This window comes from Oncorhynchus masou, chromosome 31 (assembly GCF_036934945.1).
Source record: "Oncorhynchus masou masou isolate Uvic2021 chromosome 31, UVic_Omas_1.1, whole genome shotgun sequence".
NCBI lineage: Eukaryota > Metazoa > Chordata > Actinopteri > Salmoniformes > Salmonidae > Oncorhynchus > Oncorhynchus masou.
The window spans coordinates 78709329-78730001 of record NC_088242.1 but is presented as its reverse complement, the minus strand read 5'-3'; the positions used below and the strand labels follow the sequence as shown (position 1 = coordinate 78730001).

Here is a 20673-nt window from a genome sequence, read left to right as displayed (position 1 = left end):
AGTGGTATAAAGCGGCTCTACAGAGGATGGTTAGTGGTGTTAAAGCGGCTCTACAGAGGATGGTTAGTGGTGTTAAAGCGGCTCTACAGAGGATGGTTAGTGGTATAAAGCGGCTCTACAGAGGATGGTTAGTGGTGTTAAAGCGGCTCTACAGAGGATGGTTAGTGGTGTTAAAGCGGCTCTACAGAGGATGGTTAGTGGTGTTATAGCGGCTCTACAGAGGATGGTTAGTGGTGCTATAGCGGCTCTACAGAGGATGGTTAGTGGTGCTATAGCGGATATACAGAGGATGGTTAGTGGTGTTAAAGCGGCTCTACAGAGGATGGTTAGTGGTGTTAAAGCGGCTCTACAGAGGATGGTTAGTGGTGTTATAGCGGATCTACAGAGGATGGTTAGTGGTGTTATAGCAGCTCTACAGAGGATGGTTAGTGGTGTTAAAGCAGCTCCACAGAGGATGGTTAGTGGTATTAAAGCGGCTCTACAGATGATGGTTAGTGGTGTTATAGCAGCTCCACAGAGGATGGTTAGTGGTATTAAAGCGGCTCTACAGAGGATGGTTAGTGGTGTTATAGCGGCTCTACAGAGGATGGTTAGTGGTGTTAAAGCAGCTCTACAGAGGATGGTTAGTGGTATTAAAGCGGCTCTACAGAGGATGGTTAGTGGTGTTATAGCAGCTCTACAGAGGATGGTTAGTGGTATTAAAGTGGCTCTACAGAGGATGGTTATTGGTGTTATAGCAGCTCTACAGAGGATGGTTAGTGGTATAAAGCGGCTCTACAGAGGATGGTTAGTGGTATTATAGCGGCTCTACAGAGGATGGTTAGTGGTGTTATAGCGGCTCTACAGAGGATGGTTAGTGGTGTTAAAGCAGCTCCACAGAGGATGGTTAGTGGTATTAAAGCGGCTCTACAGAGGATGGTTAGTGGTGTTATAGCAGCTCTACAGAGGATGGTTAGTGGTATTAAAGCGGCTCCACAGAGGATGGTTAGTGGTGTTAAAGCGGCTCTACAGAGGATGGTTAGTGGTGTTATGGTGCGTTCGTAACCAATTGGGAATTTACCAAATCTGGGAAAAACACACTTGAATGGCCCTCCAATTGGTAACTACTAGTTAAATCAGCCATAAATCCCCTTGTGACAGTGGGATTGGAAGCTTTATTCATATTGAAAATCAGATTTATTGAATTATCCTTGTGGTCTATATCAAAGGGCACTTAATTTCATATAACAAGCTTTCAAAATTCAATAGTGGTGTATAATTTCTACTTAACATATAAAAGGGACGCAAAAAGGCACTATTTTTGTGGAACGACCCAGCACACGTTAAATTCTACCCATGGACATTGGTTGCAATGCTCTCATCAAGTTTGTTTGTCTATTTGTCATATGCACATTCACTGACCGATAATGTATCATGTTTGTAGTTATTTTTGTAGTCATTTAAATGCATGTATTTTCATGTTAGTGCTTTTGGTATGTGTCAAGTACAATAAATGCATTTTGACAAGATAGATTGTGTTATAGTGGCAGCCTATTAGAAGACTTGGAGGTGTGGCTTGTTGGGGCGTGGCTAAGTCTTTTTAGCCTCTCATGTGACAAATTGACATGACACTTAATGTGTTATGTGGTGTTCTGTGCTTAAATGTTAAGCTTGTAGACTGACAGTTCTGCAGTCTTAATGAGACTCACATAACTGCATCTGATACCAAAGAGCCTACTAAAGATTCATTGTTAAGACAGTCACCATTTTGCTGCAATATGATTTGGCATTTTTTTCCATGTTTGCCATACACTTTAATAAAAAAATATATTTCTTACAAATACATTTAAATGCATGTTGGAATATATTAAACAAAACACTTCCAAATACATGTCAAAATATATTCTAAAATACATCTTTAATGTATTTCAGAGTGCATTTTAAAATACATTAAATACATTTTCTGATGACTTTAACATATATTGTGATATACATTTTATACACATTGATATAAACCTTTTAAATATATTCTGTAATTTATGTTGGAATGTATTTAAAGTGTATTCAATAAATAAAAATGCATTATTTCACCAATTTTGTAAAATGTCACATGTATCCTAAATAATTTATCAAAACATATATTTGAAATGTATTTTTTTTCCCCGTATGGGCACTCATGAGACTCATGATCACTCCGGATGAATTCTTACAACACAAAACAATTGTTATAATCACACACCTCTCTTCTACAACAACAAAAAATAAATGTTACGATAAAAGAGTTCAATGGCTTTGTAAGAATAAGGATAAAGTACATACCGGTATACACAAACAATCTGGAAGACCTGCATTTACATAGTTGATACCATATCATATATATACACTGCTCAAAAAAATAAAGGGAGCACTAAAATAACACATCCTAGATTTGAATGAATGAAATATTCTTATTAAATACTTTTTTCTTTACATAGTTGAATGTGTTGACAACAAAATCACACAAAAATGATCAATGGAAATCAAATTTATCAACCCATGGAGGTCTGGATTTGGAGTCACACTCAAAATTAAAGTGGAAAACCACACTACAGGCTGATCCAACTTTGATGTAATGTCCTTAAAACAAGTCAAAATGAGGCTCAGTAGTGTGTGTGGCCTCCACGTGCCTGTATGACCTCCCTACAACGCCTGGGCATGCTCCTGATGAGGTGGCAGATGGTCTCCTGAGGGATCTCCTCCCAGACCTGGACTAAAGCATCCGCCAACTCCTGGACAGTCTGTGGTGCAACGTGGCGTCTGATGTCCCAGATGTGCTCAATTGGATTCAGGTCTGGGGAACGGGCGAGCCAGTCCATAGCATCAATGCCTTCCTCTTGCAGGAAGTGCTGACACACTCCAGCCACATGAGGTCTAGCATTGTCTTGCATTAGGAGGAACCCAGGGCCAACCGCACCAGAATATGGTCTCACATTGGGTCTGAGGATCTCATCCCGGTACCTAATGGCAGTCCGGCTAACTCTGGCGAGCACATGGAGGGCTGTGCGGCCCCCCAAAGAAATGCCACCCCACACCATGACTGACCCACCGCCAAACCGGTCATGCTGGAGGATGTTGCAGGCAGCAGACCATTCTCCACGGCGTCTCCAGACTCTGTCACGTCTGTCACATGTGCTCAGTGTGAACCTGCTTTCATCTGTGAAGAGCACAGGGCGCCAGTGGCGAATTTGCCAATCTTGGTGTTCTCTGGCAAATGCCAAACGTCCTGCACGGTGTTGGGCTGTAAGCACAACCCCCACCTATGGACGTCGGGCCCTCATACCACCCTCATGGAGTCTGTTTCTGACCGTTTGAGCAGACACATGCACATTTGTGGCCTGCTGGAGGTCATTTTGCAAGGCTCTGGCAGTGCTCCTCCTGCTCCTCCTTGCACAAAGGCGGAGGTAGCGGTCCTGCTGTTGGGTTGTTGCCCTCCTACGGCCTCCTCCACGTCTCCTGATGTACTGGCCTGTCTCCTGTTAGCACCTCCATGCTCTGGACACTACGCTGACAGACACAGCAAACCTTCTTGCCACAGCTCATATTGATGTGCCATCCTGGATGAGCTGCACTACCTGAGCCACTTGTGTGGGTTGTAGACTCCGTCTCATGCTATCCCTAGAGTGAAAGCACCGCCAGCATTCAAAAGTGACCAAAACATCAGCCAGGAAGCATAGGAACTGAGAAGTGGTCTGTGGTCACCACCTGCAGAACCACTCCTTTATTGGGGGTGTCTTGCTAATTGCCTATAATTTCCACCTGTTGTCTATTCCATTTGCACAACAGCATGTGAGATTTATTGTGAATCAGTGTTGCTTCCGAAGTGGACAGTTTGATTTCACAGAAGTGTGATTGACTTGGAGTTACATTGTGTTGTTTCAGTGTTCCCTTTATTTTTTTGAGCAGTGTATATGTTTAAGTCTCCATTATGAAACTCTGTCCAAAAATGTTTCTCTCCCTGGGTGTTGCTCTTACATTCAGTTTAGATCCCAAGCCTTGCTACTGTAACACACGTGATATGAACCATGGTCTCCCACGGGTTCCAACGCAGACCCTGATCACGTGACCATGAGCAACCAAGTCCGACAAGTCCACTACATTCACCCCCCTTTGACCTCCTCCCCCACGAGAGATCGCCTCACGTTGGGCGCCAATGTAACATACAGGATATCATCGTGGGTCTCACTAGGGACCAACCAACATCTTAGACCATTAGACCAAGAGGAAATTCCCCCATGGTCCAAAGTCAGACACTGGTTTTGAAATTCGCAAGCGGGGCTACTTCATCACGTGACCATGAGCAACGCTGCCCGACACATCTCCTCTGCACTACTGTGTACCACTGAGATTCAACAATGCACCCACATTAGTGCACCAACAATGTCATTGACGTAAGTAACCCCCCGCATTAAATGATACCATGCTTCCAGCTACACTGTCTAGAGCATCATCACACCTTCCATCATACCGCTAGCTGAGCTAACGAAGGATGGCGCATGAGGCATGGAGTGTAGCTTTCACCTATACAGCATGCATCATCTTACACATTCCAATTATAGCACTATACTAGCAGGCCTCAGAGTGACAACATACCATATGCTAAAATGGGCTCAGTTCTAGATAAGCTAGTACAAAATGAAGAGCTGTGATACAACGGCAAATAAAATAGCAATCAATTCAAAGCTACACTATATAGTGATAGTCTAAGAAGACCACACAAAAAGCATTTTCTATAGTCCAGTACATAGCAGCACAATGAGGTCCAGTTTTTGTCTCACAAAGAAAGCAGCAGTAGACGGTAAGTATAAAGAGGTCAGGGTGGGGGCTACACAGGTCTAACTACGATTGGCTGGAACGTGTCTGAGGTCACAGTATGATAATTCCGTTTAGGTTGGACACAGACCGATAGTTCAGATAGGCTACATACTGTCTGCACCAGTGTTTTGTGTTGAAGTTGAAGTAGATGGAACAGTTACAGGGTCTGGGCCTGGTGTGAGGGTGTCTGGAGTGATGCCCATTCCTACCCCTTGGCTAGGGGACAGAGTGAGTAATGTGGGAGGTATAGGGTATCTACAGGTGGCCCTGCCTACAGTACATGGCAGCAGTTGTACTGGGCGAAGGGCAGGAGTTTCTCCTTGGAGGTGGGCTGGATGTTGAAGGACAGGGCCTTCTCACAGAGAGGGAACTGCAGCAGGCGGTCTCTCAGGTTCACGTTCTTCCCCTTTCCAGGATCCAGTCTGAACGTAGGGTCGGTCCCCGTCTCCCTGGGCCCAAGGCGACCCTGTGGTGCATTGTGGGATCTCTCTAATTGAAGCTCCTCCGGAGTGTCCCCTTCAGACCCCCCACCAGGCCCTCTCACCTTGCGGGTCGTGTCCACCCCATCGGGGCCCAGGTCCACACAGTGGTTATGGGGCAGAGAGCGGGGTGAGGCGCCTGGGGTGGACCCCCCACACTGCATGAGCAGCTTAGGCTTGGACTCTGTGGTGTTGTTGTTTTTAAGAATAGCATCTTCCCCTTCTATGATGTCTGGGCTGGGAGTTTCCTGTTGCCCACAACAACACTGCACCCCCCCGAGGCGAGGCAGGTATGGAGGGTGAGCTTTAGGGCTGATCGAACTACCATTGATTGGCTGGTCTGAAGTCAAATGACTACCTAGCCTCAGTTGGTCACATGACATGTCTCCTTCCTCCATGGGCTTCTCCTCTGAATCCATCGTACCCTGTTCTTTTTCCTGTATGGCTGCCAGCTGGTCAGTCTCCATCTCTCTGCTGTGGCTAGAAACCCTGTCCTGCAGCTTCCTGTCCCACTCCCCCCACTCTGTCTCCAGTGCCTCCTCCACTGAGGTGGCCAACAGGCCTGTTTCCTCTCCCTGAGCTGGGACTACTCTGACTGGGCTCTGTGGAGCCTCTGGAGCTGTGAGCATGGGACTAGACTGTTCTGTAGACACAGAGGTTGATACCAAGCCTATTATATGAGGCAGTGTTTGAATATTATGAAGTCCAACATGTGGTTTGCCTGACTCTTCCGCCTCATCTTCCTCCTCCTCTTCCTCTTCACAGATGAGCTGCAGGGCTCCCAGGCCCTTGATCTGTGGAGGTTCGTCAGGGGGTGAAGGGCGCAGGGTGAGCCCCAGGCAGGGCTCTGTGCTGTACTCAGGGAAGGGGCTCTCTGTGCGACTTGGCTGTGGCTGAAGCAGCAGGGGCCTGTGGGTCAGGAAGTCCACAGCATCAGACACCCCTCGGCGGGGACAGCCAGCCAGCAGGCCATGGAGCCCCCTCTGCTCCAGATCCAGAGGCTCAGACCGCGGCCTCCTGCAGAAGAGAAAGATATATTAGAAATGAGTAGAGTTCATGATCAGCTAGTTGCATTTTTACTATGACTGACTGACTGTACTGTGTGCCTTTGTGAATCATTGTGACTGACTGACTGCACTGTGTGCCTTTGTGAATCATTGTGACTGACTGACTGACTGACTGCACTGTGTGCCTTTGTGAATCATTGTGACTGACTGACTGCACTGTGTGCCTTTGTGACTGACTGACTGCACTGTGTGCCTTTGTGAATCATTGTGACTGACTGACTGACTGACTGACTGCACTGTGTGCCTTTGTGAATCATTGTGACTGACTGACTGACTGACTGACTGCACTGTGTGCCTTTGTGAATCATTGCGACTGACTGACTGCACTGTGTGCCTTTGTGACTGACTGACTGCACTGTGTGCCTTTGTGAATCATTGTGACTGACTGTACTAAATGAATGCTGAGTCTTACTGGAGTTGTGATGGCTCGGCCCACGAACTGTCGACTTTGGGGATCTCGCTGGGCTGCTCCTGCTTGTCTCTCAGGATGCGCTCCCCCAGCAGGTAATACGTGGCTGTGATGTGGTTGTATTGATCCGCTTCTAGAGCCCTGGATGTACCACAATGACACACAATTTTGTTTAAATTTAGAATAGAATATTTTAAAACAACCACATTTCAGAACTGCATCCACAAATGCATTTCACCAAGTTATATTGCTTGAAACGCTTTCAGATCTGAGGTAGAGAACAAAGGAAGAGGATTGAGAGAAGGAGAATATGGGGAGAAGAGGAAGATATAGGGAAGTACTCACTGTTGGATGGCATCGCGGTCAGCGATGTTGCCGCTGGTCATGGCGTGGAGGATGATCTCGTGTTCCTCCTGGGACAGGCTGCGGTGGGAGGTGAGGGGGGCGGCACTGTGCCCTGTGGGGGAGGGATTGACCCCCTGCAGCCAGGGGTGGTTCTCGATCTCCTCCAGGGAGGCACGGCTAGACGGGTCCCTCTGCAGCATACGGGAGATCAAACTGGGAGAAAGAGAGACACAGTTGAGAATTCACCTTCCATAGATCAGATACTATATAACCTCTGTGGCCTCTTCTTTGTAACACCGATACACGAGTGACGTTCTCATGCATACTGATTCAGTTATGGACAGGCAAAGCACATGACCCCATTTATCTGCGATATGAGAGTGAATGAGATCAAACTGTCAATCTATTTCATCATCAATATTCATGAGCGCCTGCAGACATCAGACAGTCTTTAGGTGCATCCATGCAAGGCAGGTAATTTGATGAAAGGCATGGCTGAGAGGCATGGCACAGCCTGACTGTGCATCATCATGCAGGCTCTGACGCAGGATGGGGACTTTGTATTCCTCTCTATATGTCTGTGTGATTGTGTGCAGAGAGGTATGCAAAGTCTGCATCAGACTAATCTATTTGTTATTGTGACTGTTTTAATATACTGCAGTGAGGCTGAGAGCTGGCTCTAGTCTGGTGTAGAGGATCAAGTTCCTGTGAAGACCACCAGGGGATGCCACTGCTCCCTCCATCTCACTGGTAGGTGTGTGTGTGTGTGTGTGTGTGTGTGTGTGTGTGTGTGTGTCATCTTGCTCTTTTATCCTCGTGGGGACCTAAAATCTCCAAAAGTCCTCACAGGGATAGTAAAACAAGGAAAAATCTCCCTCGTGGGGACATGGCATATGTTATTTTGAGTTTAGGGTTTAGGTTTAGGGTTACAATTAGGGTTAGGGTTGGAATTAGGGTTAGGGTAAGGGGTTATGTTTAGGGTTAAGGTTAGGTTTAGGGTTAAGGTTAGGGAAAATATAATTTTGAATGGAAATCAATTTTATGTCCCCACAAGTATATAAAAACAATTGTGTGTGTGTATGTTTGCACACGCCTTTAAGTGGTTTAACCATGACCAGGATCCCCATTCAGCTTAAAGGCTCTATCCACCTTTAATAATGCCCTATTTCCCCTTATGTCCATTTACACTGTGCAAGTACCCATTCCTCTCTGAACCTCCAATAATGCTCTTGTTGTTTGATATATCCTATTCATACTACTGAAATATTAATACAAACAAATGATTTACACACTGTCTTCCTAACTGACCCATGCACATCTCACAACACTACTACGCAGTAAAGCGAAGCACTTAATACAAAGTAAGATTAGGTAGGGAGAGAGAGAGAGAAAAAGAGCAACAGAGGGACAGCACGAGAGAGAGAGAGAGAGAGAGAGAGAGAGAGATAGCAGGAGAGAGAGAGATAGCAGGAGAAAGAGAGCAACAGAGGGGAAAGAGGGAGAAAGAGAGATAGCAGGAGAAAGACAGCAACAGAGGGGAGAGAGAGATAGCAGGAGAAATAGATAGCAGGAGAAAGAGAGCAACAGAGGGGAGAGAGAGATAGCAGGAGAGAGGAAGAGAGAGATAGCAGGAGAAAGAGAGAAACAGAGGGGAAAGAGGGAGAAAGAGAGATAGCAGGAGAAAGACAGCAACAGAGGGGAGAGAGAGATAGCAGGAGAAATAGATAGCAGGAGAAAGAGAGCAACAGAGGGGAGAGAGAGATAGCAGGAGAGAGGAAGAGAGAGATAGCAGGAGAAAGAGAGCAACAGAGAGGAGAGGGAGAGAGAGAGGGTGAGAGAGAGAGCAACAGGGGGAGAGAGAGATATCAGGAGAGAGAGGGAAAGAGAGAGGGGAGTGAGAGGGAGATAGTGAGAGAGAGATTGTAGGAGACAGAGGGGGAGAGAGATGGAGGGTGGGTGGGGAGAGGTCTGCTTTCGCTCTGTTGATTGTGCCCACAGGACTGTTCTGTTTTGCAAGGAATCATCTTCCCATGAAAAGAGCTTTCATCAGGGCCTTGGTCATATGACCCAGGTTTTATGTTTGAAACTGTTCCTGAGCCAGTCAGTTAGATGTCTGAGGCTCAATCATCTGACTCAGAACCACAAGGTCTGGGAGGTCTGGACTGCGGTTCAGTGGCCGCAGGGGTGTTCTTGAGTCTCAAACACAAATAGCATTGGTACCAAGGGGCTTAGCTAATTCATCCCTTTTTAACACAAAGACAGTTATGTTCAGATTGAACTTGAATAGATACCAGAGCTGGGGTGAGATCTGGGGTGAGATGTAGAATGGAGTGACCAGGTATCCAGGGATTGATCGTAACCACGCAATGAATTACAGACACGTGGCAGTCCAATACAGCACGGATCTGAACCAACTCACTCAGCAACTCTCAGTTTCCTAGAACTCTCATCATTTTTGGAAATCCTGAGATAAACTTTCATTTCAGCCATCTCTTTATTCTACCCACTGGTTGGCTGGCCACCTCAAATCAACTTTCAATATTGTATTCCCTATTCAGTGATTGGCTTGCACCCTCTGACAAAAACAGCCAAAGAGCACAGGGTAGACTGTGTCCAGAAGGCTGTTTGCACGAGGTTCTCAGTCAGGCGTGAGGTTCAGAGTTTGGGCGATAGGAGACATGGGTTTAATAAAATCTCACCCACCTCTTTGAAGTCATGAAGATCACATCAATACGCTCCACAAACGTCTGCCTTGCCTAACATCACTGTTAAGATTTAAAATGACAGATGATCAAGCCCGCTGGTGCCTAGAGAGTTAGGTAAATCAACCTTTCATTTTCTTGCACCTTACTTGTGGAATGATCAACAATACAACTGGTGCCTCAAGGGCATTTCAGCCATTTGTCAGGGGTCCTTTTTACTGACGAATGTGTCCGTTTTTTTAGGATTGTTTTGCTTTTCATGTATTGTTGTGTATAATAACGTGTATTTTATTGTGCAAATGAATGTGTAGTTTGATGTGTATTGTGGTGCTATACAGGGCTCATCTGGAAAACAGACCTTGGTCTCCGCACTGACTCCTTGCCAAAATAAAGGTTGGCTGGGGCTGACTGGGGTAAGGCAGGTTAGGGCCAGGCATTCAGAAACACACAGAGAGCCGACAACTGGCATCGTTGTTATTATGTGTCTGTATGTATCACTGTTGCATAACCACAGTCTATTTCTAGTGCATCTGAGAGAATTATAAAAACCGTATGACATATTTAAACTGCAATGTGTGACACCGTGTTGAGGTTAATGCATGGTGTGTGTGAGAGCTGGAGGCTCAAAGGAGAGGGTGATGCTACTCACTCTTTACAGTCTGCGGAGACATGGGTGGGAACGGTGTAGCGACAGTCCATAATCATGGTGAGCGTCTCACTGTCATTGGTCTCCTGGAATGGCGGCTGTCCACACACCAGCATGAAGAGGATCACCCCCAGTGACCAAATATCTGGAACACAAACACCATGCATACAGTCACCATAGATACATAAACACATTGTCAAACTTCGTGATGTGAGTATGCAGACACATACTATTTGATCACTAGGGCCCAGATATTTGTATGGTCAGGACTCCTTGCCCTAATAATCACTGGAACAAACCAACCAACAAACATCTACAGTATAACTGCTGGTTCCAGTGGCTGAAATGAATGACGTTGTTTACAGATCCAGACCTTTGTCCCAGACAGCTGGTGAGTACATACAGTATGTAACTCTCCCTCCCCCAGTCAGTGTGTCATTGGCAGGGTCTGGAGCCTGGAGCAAACACACTGGCCTTGAGACACTCCGGGCAAACCTCTCACCCACACTGTGAGAGGCCCTATGAGACAGAGAGAGCCAACCTCTCACCCACTCTGACACTCCGTGTCCCTATGGCCCTGCCCAGAGCCTTCTATATATCCGGCTCTGGCTATGCTCTTACTGACTGACATTCTGTTTTAGCATGCTAGCAGATACCCATAGACTTCCAGTCATTGAGCTAACGCTAGTTAGCAATGGCTCGCAGAACTACTTCTAACTTCTGTCATACTGGACATAGAGACATAACAATGCTCTGGGGAAGTATCCCTTCAAGGTTCAGTTAATGATGTGGGCCGGCAGGTAGCCTAGTAGTTAGAGAACTGGACTAGTAACCGAAAGGTTGCAAGATTGAATCCCCGAGCTGACAAGGTAAATATCTGTTGTTCTGCCCCTGAACAAGGCAGTTTACCCACTGTTCCTAGGCCGTCATTGTAAATAAGAATTTGTTCTTAACTGACTTGCCTAGTTAAATACAAGTAAAATGTATGTGAGAAAGCCAAGTATGAGGATAGATTTTACCCATGTGGAATCCCAGTGATTATTCTCCTGTTCTGTCTCTGTGATCTTTCTATATATACTGTATATACACTGAACAAAATATATAAACGCAACATGCTACAATTTCAAAGATTTTATTGAGTTACAGTTCCTATAATAAAATCAGTCAATGTAAATAAATAAATTAGGCCCAATGTAACGAGTGCGCTGAGAGCCGGGAAGCAAGTTCAGGTTAGTGAGTGTTTTAATAAATAAATGAAACATTAAACATGTAACACAAACAACGCACCAACATGAACACAGAGTCAATAACGCCTGAGGAAAGAACCAAGGGGAGTGACAGATGTAGGGACGATAATCAAGGAGGGGTTGGAGTGTCATGAGGCGCAGGTGCGCGAGACGATGGTGACAAGTGTGTGGGATAAACAGCAGCCTGATGACCTAGAGGCCAGAGAGGGAGTATATGTGACACTCTAATCGATGGATTTGCATCTGTTGGTCAAAGATACTTAAAAAGGGTAGGGGCATGGATAAGAAAACCAGTCAGTATCTGGTGTGACCTCCATTTTCCCCATGCAGGGTGACATCTCCTTCGCATAGAGTTGATCAGGCTGTTGATTGTGGCCTGTGGAATGTTGTCCCACAACTCTTCAATGGCTGTGCAAAGTTGCTGGATATTAGGGGGAAATGGAACATGCTGTCATATAATTCGATCCAGAGCATCCCAAACCTGCTCAATGGTTGACATGTCTGATGAATATGCAGGCCATCGAAGAACCGGAAAATGTTCTGCTTCTAGGAATTGTGTACAGATGCTAGCGACATGGAGCCATGCATTATCATGCTGAAACATGAGGAGAATGAATGGCATGACAATGGGCTTCAGGATCTCATCACGGTACCTTGTTGCATTCAAATTGCCATCAATAAAATGCAATTGTGTTTGTTGTCCATAGCTTATTCCTGCCCATACCATAACCCCACCGCCACCATGGGGCACTCATGGTGGCAAACCACTCACCCACACAACGCCATACTCGCTGTCTGCCTTCTGCCCAGTACAGTTGAAACCAGGATTCATCCGTGAAGAGCAAACGTCTCCAGCATACTAGTGGTCATCGAAGGTGAGACTTTGCCCAATGAAGTTGGTTACAATGCCGAAGTACAATCAGGTCAAGACCCTGTTGAGGATGATGAGCACACAGATGAGCTTCCCTGAGACGGTTTCTGACAGTTTATGCAGAAATTCTTCAGTTGTGCAAACCCACAGTTTCATCAGCTGTGACTGGTCTCAGATGATCCTGCAGGTGAAAAAGCTGGACGTGGAGGTCTTGGGCTGGTGGAGATCTTTGTGGGCTATACTTGGCCTTGTCTCAGGATGGTAGGTTGGTGGTTGAAGATATCCCTCTAGTAGTGTGGGGGCTGTGCTTTGGCAAAGTGGGTGGGGTTATATCCTTCCTGTTTGGCCCTGTCCGGGGGTATCATCGGATGGGGCCACAGTGTCTCCTGACCCCTCCTGTCTCAGCCTCCAGTATTTTATTTATTTCAATTTTATTTTACTAGGCAAGTCAGTTAAGAACAAATTCTTATTTTCAATGACGGCCTAGGAACAGTGGGTTAACTGCCTGTTCAGGGGCAGAACGACAGATTTGTACCTTGTCAGCTTGGGGATTCGAACTTGCAACCTTTCGGTTACTAGTCCAACGCTCAAACCACTAGGCTACCCTGCCGCCCCCTGTTTATGCTGCAGTAGTTTGTGTTGTGGGGCTAGGGTCAGTTTGTTATATCTTCTCCTGTCTTATCCGGTGTCCTGTGTGAATTTAAGTATGCTCTCTCTAATTCTCATTCTCTCTTTCGTTCTCTCTCTCTCTCGGAGGACCTGAGCCCTAGGACCATGCCTCAGGACTACCTGGCATGAGGACTCCTTGCTGTCCCCAGTCCACCTGGCTGTGCTGCTGCTCCAGTTTCAACTGTTCTGCCTGTGATTATTATTATTTGACCATGCTGGTCATTTATGAACATTTGAACATCTTGGCCATGTTCTGCTATAATCTCCACCCCGCACAGCCAGAAGAGGACTGGCCACCCCTCATAGCCTGGTTCCTCTCTAGGTTTCTTCCTAGGTTTTGGCCTTTCTAGGGAGTTTTTCCTAGCCACCGTGCTTCTACACCTGCATTGCTTGCTGTTTGGGGTTTTAGGCTGGGTTTCTGTACAGCACTTTGAGATATCAGCTGATGTACGAAGGGCTATATAAATAAATTTGATTTAATTTGATGCTATTTAATCAGCTTCTTGATATGCCACACCTGTAAGGTGGATGGATTATCTTGGCTAAGGTTAAATGTTCACTATTAGGGATGTAAATACATTGCATTTTATTACAGCTCATGAAACATAGTATCAACACTTTACATGTTGCGGTTATATTTTTGTTCAATATATATTGTATACCTCCTGAATGCTTTCACTCACTCACACTGTGTTTTTGTGTGTGTGCATTCGTTCAAGTGTGTGAATATGAGGATCATGTGCAGACAGACATACACAGAGTTCAATGCTGCTAATTATTGACCTGCCCACAGTCTGATGTGTGCAGGTCAATGGAGTGGGCGTCTGATGGCCAAGTCTCTGTACTCTCTTTCTCTGCTCTCACCCTCTCTCTCTACCTGTGCCACCCCCCCTCTCTCTACCTGTGCCCCCCCTCTCTACCTGTGCCCCCCTGTCTCTACCTGTGCCCACCCCTCTCTCTACCTGTGCCACCCCTCTCTCTACCTGTGCCCCCCCCTCTCTCTACCTGTGCACCCCCTCTCTCTACCTGTGCACCCCCTCTCTCTACCTGTGCACCCCCCTCTCTCTACCTGTGCACCCCCCTCTCTCTACCTGTGCCCCCCTCTCTCTACCTGTGCCCTCCGCCTCTCTCTCTCTCTCTCTCTGTGCCCTCTCTCTACCTGCGCCCTCCCCCTCTCTCTACCTGTGCCCTCCGCCTCTCTCTCTCTGTGCCCTCTCTCTACCTGCGCCCCCCTCTCTCTCTCTCTACCTGTGCCCTCCCCCTCTCTCTCCCTCTCCTTGTGCCCTCTCTCTACCTGCGCCCTCCCCCTCTCTCTACCTGTGCCCTCCGCCTCTCTCTCTCTGTGCCCTCTCTCTACCTGCGCCCTCCCCCCTCTCTCTCTCTCTACCTGTGCCCTCCCCCTCTCTCTCCCTCTCCTTGTGCCCTCTCTCTACCTGCACCCTTCTCCCCCTCTCTCTCTCTCCCCTCCCTCTCCCTGCGCCCTCTCTCTCTCTGCACCCTCTCTCTCTCCCACTTCTGTCCCTGCATCTTCTCCTTGTGCCCTATCTTACTCTCCCCCTTCTCCCTCTTCCATTTCTCCCTGTTATCCCCCCTCCTCCTCTCCCTGCTCCCCCTCTCCGCCCTCTCTCTCTAAATATCCCAGCAGATGGTGTTTGTCTCCAGAGGAAATCCGTTCCCTCACTCAGAGGAAATACTTTGTTCTAGAGTACATAATGAGAGCTCTCTCCCATCTACATCTCTCCCTCCCTCTAAACCTCACCCCATCTGTTCATAACTCTTAGTACAAAACTCAAAACAGATCATCAAAAAGGCAGTGATTTCAAAACTCTAAGCACATTTTCAATTGACAAAGTACAACACAAAATCATAGTAAACTTTTCACCAAACTTAATTAGTGTTTCATCTAGAAATACATGTATACAAATACATCAAATGTACTTGCTCTTTTGTTAAAATATATTACTGAATCCTACTGCTCTTAATTGACGATCACTTAAATATTTGGTAAACCTAGAGGTTTGACATGTCAACTGGTTTGTCTACAAGAGATTTAGAGAAATACTGTCACATGAATGACGTTGGAGAAACAAAGCAGGTACGGGGAGTAAAACATTTCATAAATAACGGACATGGAACGAGACAGGAACAGCATCAGCAAACAGGGAACACAAACAAAAGATAATTAATGCAGCAGCAGCAAACAGAGCTGGGAACTGACAAATATAGGGGAGGAAATAAACAGATGATGAGTGAGTCCAGGTGAGTCCAATATCACTGATGCGCGTGACGAGGGAAGGCAGGTGTGCGTAATGGATGATAGGAGTGAGTGATGCAGGGCAGCCTGGCGCTTGGGGGGAAGAGCGGGAGCAGACGTGACAAATCCATAATGAAAATGTCTGTCTGTGAAGTAGACTTGAATGTTAAGGCAGAACAGAGGTAGACAGACAAGTTCTAATGAAATAGCCCAGGACACAAGACAAGACAGAGGGCCTGAGATGGTATCTGACTATCTGTTCTTCCCCACTCTGCTTGGTTTGGCTTATGTAACGTTAACAGCCATGTGTTAGACACAAAAACCAGACTCCCTCTCCGATCGCCCTGGGTCTGGGACGTACCCTGTGTGACTCTGCACACACAGGCCTCTGATTGTCTCTGGCTCATCATATAACCACTGTGTTCAGACAGTCACACTGCTCTCATAATAACTAGGAGACAGACACTCAGTTCAATGACCCTGGAGGTCCATTCATAGCAGTATGCAGTACCCACCTATACAATATTCCATACAATATACAGTACACACTGTACAAATAGTCAATACATGATTCTACATGTGTGCGGGTGCGTGTGTTCGTGTATATGTGTGTGTCTCTACAGCTCTTCTTCACCTGGCAGTTTGCTGCAGGGCCACGTTCTGCCCATTCAGCAGGTGAAAGTCCAATCTTCCAGGTGTCATTTACCTTCAGAGTGGTTGGAAATTCAATTCACTTTCTGAATTGCCTGAATTGAAATGGAGTTGACCTCAACCCTGTGCTGTGTTTTGTTATGCTTTGCACTGTTGCGTTATCATTAGCAGGGCTGTATGGCAGTGTAGTGGCAGCAGTCCTCAGTGAGCGAGCTGCCTCTCTCAGCTGGCACTCTGTCACCGAGGCCCAATGTGTGGATTAAACCAGCACCTGATCAGTGGACCAAAATAATAGCATGCTGAGCTAAAGAATATTCATTCAGAGTCAGTCATACTGTAACTGTACACCACCAGCCAGGGAACCTGTGGAAATACTACACCACTCTGACTCAGTCTCCATCCATGGAGTTTTCAGGCGTCATCTGAAGACTACTGAGTCACAGAGACTAGACCATATAATTACATATATAATCCTGTAATAATAGGATCCCCCCCCCCCCCACACCCACACTCGTTAGGCCTGGTCCCAGCTTGACTTCAACACAGCCTGTCAGATAACATCAGAGACAAGTTGACACTAGACAAAGGTATCTTCTGCAACATTGCTATGTGTGTGTTTCCCAGGTTCTGTTTAGACAGGGCGCTAAATCACTGGGTCATCATGACCGGGCTCAAACCAGGATAATGCCAGAAACCTGTCCCGTGTCGTGTGTTGGTTGGGGAATGGGACCTTTGGCTGGTCAGTTCACACAGTCTCTCACACAATGCCAAGGCCACCCACGTGCAATAGGCCCAAAAATGTGGGATTTTATTTTATAGCAGTGCTACTGCCGTGCAAGCCAATAAACATGTTTTGATTTTTGTGTGTGTCTGTCGCAGATGTGTTTGTGGATTAGCTGGTACATCAAGCGGATGTACTAACCAGAGGGAATGAAATCCACTACAAATGTAGGTGAACTCAGCCCAAACACACATTGACACACACAGGACTGATCAGAGAATATAGATGGAAGGATTCTGTCACAAATCTCCTGGGCTGGCTCGTGTAGTCTTTATTTTGGGGGCATGTTTGAGGTGTGTAGGTGCTCACGCCAGGTCCTGATTCTGCAGGTGAATAAGGTGGTTGTGGTTTTGGTTTCAGTGCACGTGCCTAAACCCCCTGCGGTCCCTCTGCAGTGGGCGGCCCCCTTGGCTCTGGTCACCTCGTAGGATGGTCTGGGTCTGTGTCTCAGAGGAATCTGACCCAGTTAGGGGCATTCAATCTGGCACACTCCCAGCACAGCACCACATACAGCCCTGTACTGTAGTATTACCAGTCCTGCTTGGGTCACACTGTGCTGAAATATCGACATCAAACCGTCTCAACTAGATTTTCTAGAGTATGTACCCATAGGGGATATACTTTACTTAGTGTAGTGCTGATCTTCATTATTTCACATGGCCAATCCTATCAGCAGTTATGACTAAGGAATGTATAAAACCACACTGTGGACTAGTAGTGTGTCGTGCTGAGATGAGGTGTGAGTCTAATTAGATTCCCTCTAAGCTGTAATCCTGTCCTCCTGTATATGTGTCTGTCTGTGTCATTGAACACTCAGCTGTTCTCTGGCCGGTGGCCATTACCTAGCAGATATAATAGGTTTACTGGATTCCACACTGCTAGGAACAGAAGGAATTACTCTACCTTCACTCACCTCTTTTACTGTCTCTCAGTGTTCTGTTAGGGTGATAATGGCACAGCACCATAACACGTTCCACGTGTGTGTGAGGATGTCATGGCGTTTTCACAATAACAGCCCATTTTCTTAGCAATGAGGTCAGGTGAATACGGTGCAGCCAGGTGTTCATATATCTGGGGCAGGATAGAAGTGTGTACTTGGGGAATGTAAAGGTCAGGAATTACTGCAGGTCTGGAGACCTAGTACATATCTTCATAGTTCATTCATTCTCCCTGCACTACTCTCCATTTATTTCATTCCATTTAAATTGAAGAAAAAGCCCATATTACAACCCTGTCTGTCTGCGGTAAACAGACCAGATTAAAAACAACATCAGTCTGCGGACACACTGAACTGTAAGTGGCAACCCACAATCCTCCTATTCTGACACAGAGACAACTATCGCCCTGACTGTGGGCTTTAAGCCCAGCATCGGCACAGCTTCAACGTCCCTGGCCTAGATTAAAGCCGTGCGAGGATTGCTATGCCGCCTATCCATGCGCAAATTACATTTCCATTCCAGATTCTCTGCAGCCCAGAGACCATCTGTTCACGTTTGTGTGTTTGTATGTGTGTGTGTGTAGAAAGTCTACATCCGCTTGAATTTCTTTTCACATTTTGCTGTTTTAAAATCTAAATAGGGATTCAATGAATATACCCTTGTGTTGGGTGAGCTAGAGTAATGATTGCATCACCCCTAAAAACTAAAAACATTTCTCATAAGAAACTAGCTCCCTGGTACACAGAAAATACCCGAGCTCTGAAGCAAGCTTCCAGAAAATTGGAACGGAAATGGCGCCACACCAAACTGGAAGTCTTCCGTCTAGCTTGGAAAGACAGTACCGTGCAGTACCGAAGAGCCCTTACTGCTGCTCGATCATCCTATTTTTCTAACTTAATTGAGGACAATAAGAACAATCCAAAATTCCTTTTTGATACGGTCGCAAAGCTAACTAAAAAGCAGCATTCCCCAAGAGAGGATGACTTTCACTTTAGCAGTGATAAATTCATGAACTTCTTTGAGGAAAAAATTATGATTATTAGAAAGCAAATTACAGACTCCTCCTTAAATCTGCGTATTCCTTCAAAGCTCAGTTGTCCTGAGTCTGCACAACTCTGCGTGGACCTAGGATCAAGAGAGACGCTCAAGTGTTTTAGTACTATATCTCTTGACACAATGATGAAAATAATCATGGCCTCTAAACCTTCAAGCTGCTTACTGGACCCTATTCCAACTAAACTACTGAAAGAGCTGCTTCCTGTGCTTGGCCCTCCTATGTTGAACATAATAAACGGCTCTCTATCCACCGGATGTGTACCAAACTCACTAAAAGTGGCAGTAATAAAGCCTCTCTTGAAAAAGCCAAACCTTGACCCAGAAAATATAAAAAACTATCGGCCTATATCGAATCTTCCATTCCTCTCAAAAATCTTAGAAAAGGCTGTTGCTCAGCAACTCACTGCCTTCCTGAAGACAAACAATGTATATGAAATGCTTCAGTCTGGTTTTAGACCCCATCATAGCACTGAGACGGCACTTGTGAAGGTGGTAAATGACATTTTAATGGCATCGGACCGAGGCTCTGCATCTGTCCTCGTGCTCCTAGACCTTAGTGCTGCTTTTGATACCATCGATCACCACATTCTTTTGGAGAGATTGGAAACCCAAATTGGTCTACACGGTCAAGTTCTGGCCTGGTTTAGATCTTATCTGTCGGAAAGATATCAGTTTGTCTCTGTGGATGGTTTGTCCTCTGACAAATCAACTGTAAATTTCGGTGTTCCTCAAGGTTCCGTTTTAGGACCGCTGTTGTTTTCACTATATATTTTACCTCTTGGGGATGTTATTCGAAAACATAATGTTAACTTTCACTGCTATGCGGATGATACACAGCTGTACATTTCAATGAAACATGGTGAAGCCCCAAAATTGCCCTCGCTAGAAGCATGTGTTTCAGACATAAGGAAGTGGATGGCAGCAAACTTTCTACTTTTAAACTCGGATAAAACAGAGATGCTTGTTCTAGGTCCCAAGAAACAAAGAGATCTTCTGTTGAATCTGACAATTAATCTTAATGGTTGTACAGTCATCTCAAATAAAACTGTGAAGGACCTCGGCGTTACTCTGGACCCTGATCTCTCTTTTGAAGAACATATCAAGACCATTTCAAGGACAGCTTTTTTCCATCTACGTAACATTGCAAAAATCAGAAACTTTCTGTCCAAAAATGATGCAGAAAAATTAATCCATGCTTTTGTCACTTCTAGGTTAGACTACTGCAATGCTCTACTTTCCGGCTACCCGGATAAAGCACTAAATAAACTTCAGTTAGTGCTAAATACGGCTGCTAGAATCCTGACTAGAACCAAAAAATTTGATCATATTACTCCAGTGCTAGCCTCCCTACACTGGCTTCCTGTCAAAGCAAGGGCTGATTTCAAGGTTTTACTGCTAACCTACAAAGCATTGCATGGGCTTGCTCCTACCTATCTCTCTGATTTGGTCCTGCCGTACATACCTACACGTACGCTACGGTCACAAGACGCAGGCCTCCTAATTGTCCCTAGAATTTCTAAGCAAACAGCTGGAGGCAGGGCTTTCTCCTATAGAGCTCCATTTTTATGGAACGGTCTGCCTACCCATGTCAGAGACGCAAACTCGGTCTCAACCTTTAAGTCTTTACTGAAGACTCATCTCTTCAGTGGGTCATATGATTGAGTGTAGTCTGGCCCAGGAGTGGGAAGGTGAACGGAAAGGCTCTGGAGCAACGAACCACCCTTGCTG

At 46.0% G+C, this 20673-nt stretch overlaps 1 protein-coding gene across 2 annotated transcripts in view; it reads right to left on the bottom strand.

Annotated features, from left to right (window-relative positions):
• Positions 1-1756: 1756 nt before the first annotated feature.
• The window catches only part of LOC135524504 (SNF-related serine/threonine-protein kinase-like), a 54938-nt gene continuing 36021 nt past the window's right edge, over positions 1757-20673 (bottom strand). For both annotated transcript variants that reach the window (XM_064952094.1, XM_064952093.1), the window contains exons 3-6: positions 10482-10623; positions 7131-7343; positions 6789-6926; positions 1757-6326 (exon numbers count right to left, since the gene is read on the bottom strand). In XM_064952094.1, the coding sequence (XP_064808166.1) occupies positions 5102-6326; positions 6789-6926; positions 7131-7343; positions 10482-10623 (1718 nt within the window). In that variant the 3' untranslated portion in view covers positions 1757-5101. The remainder of the gene's footprint in view (positions 6327-6788; positions 6927-7130; positions 7344-10481; positions 10624-20673) is intronic.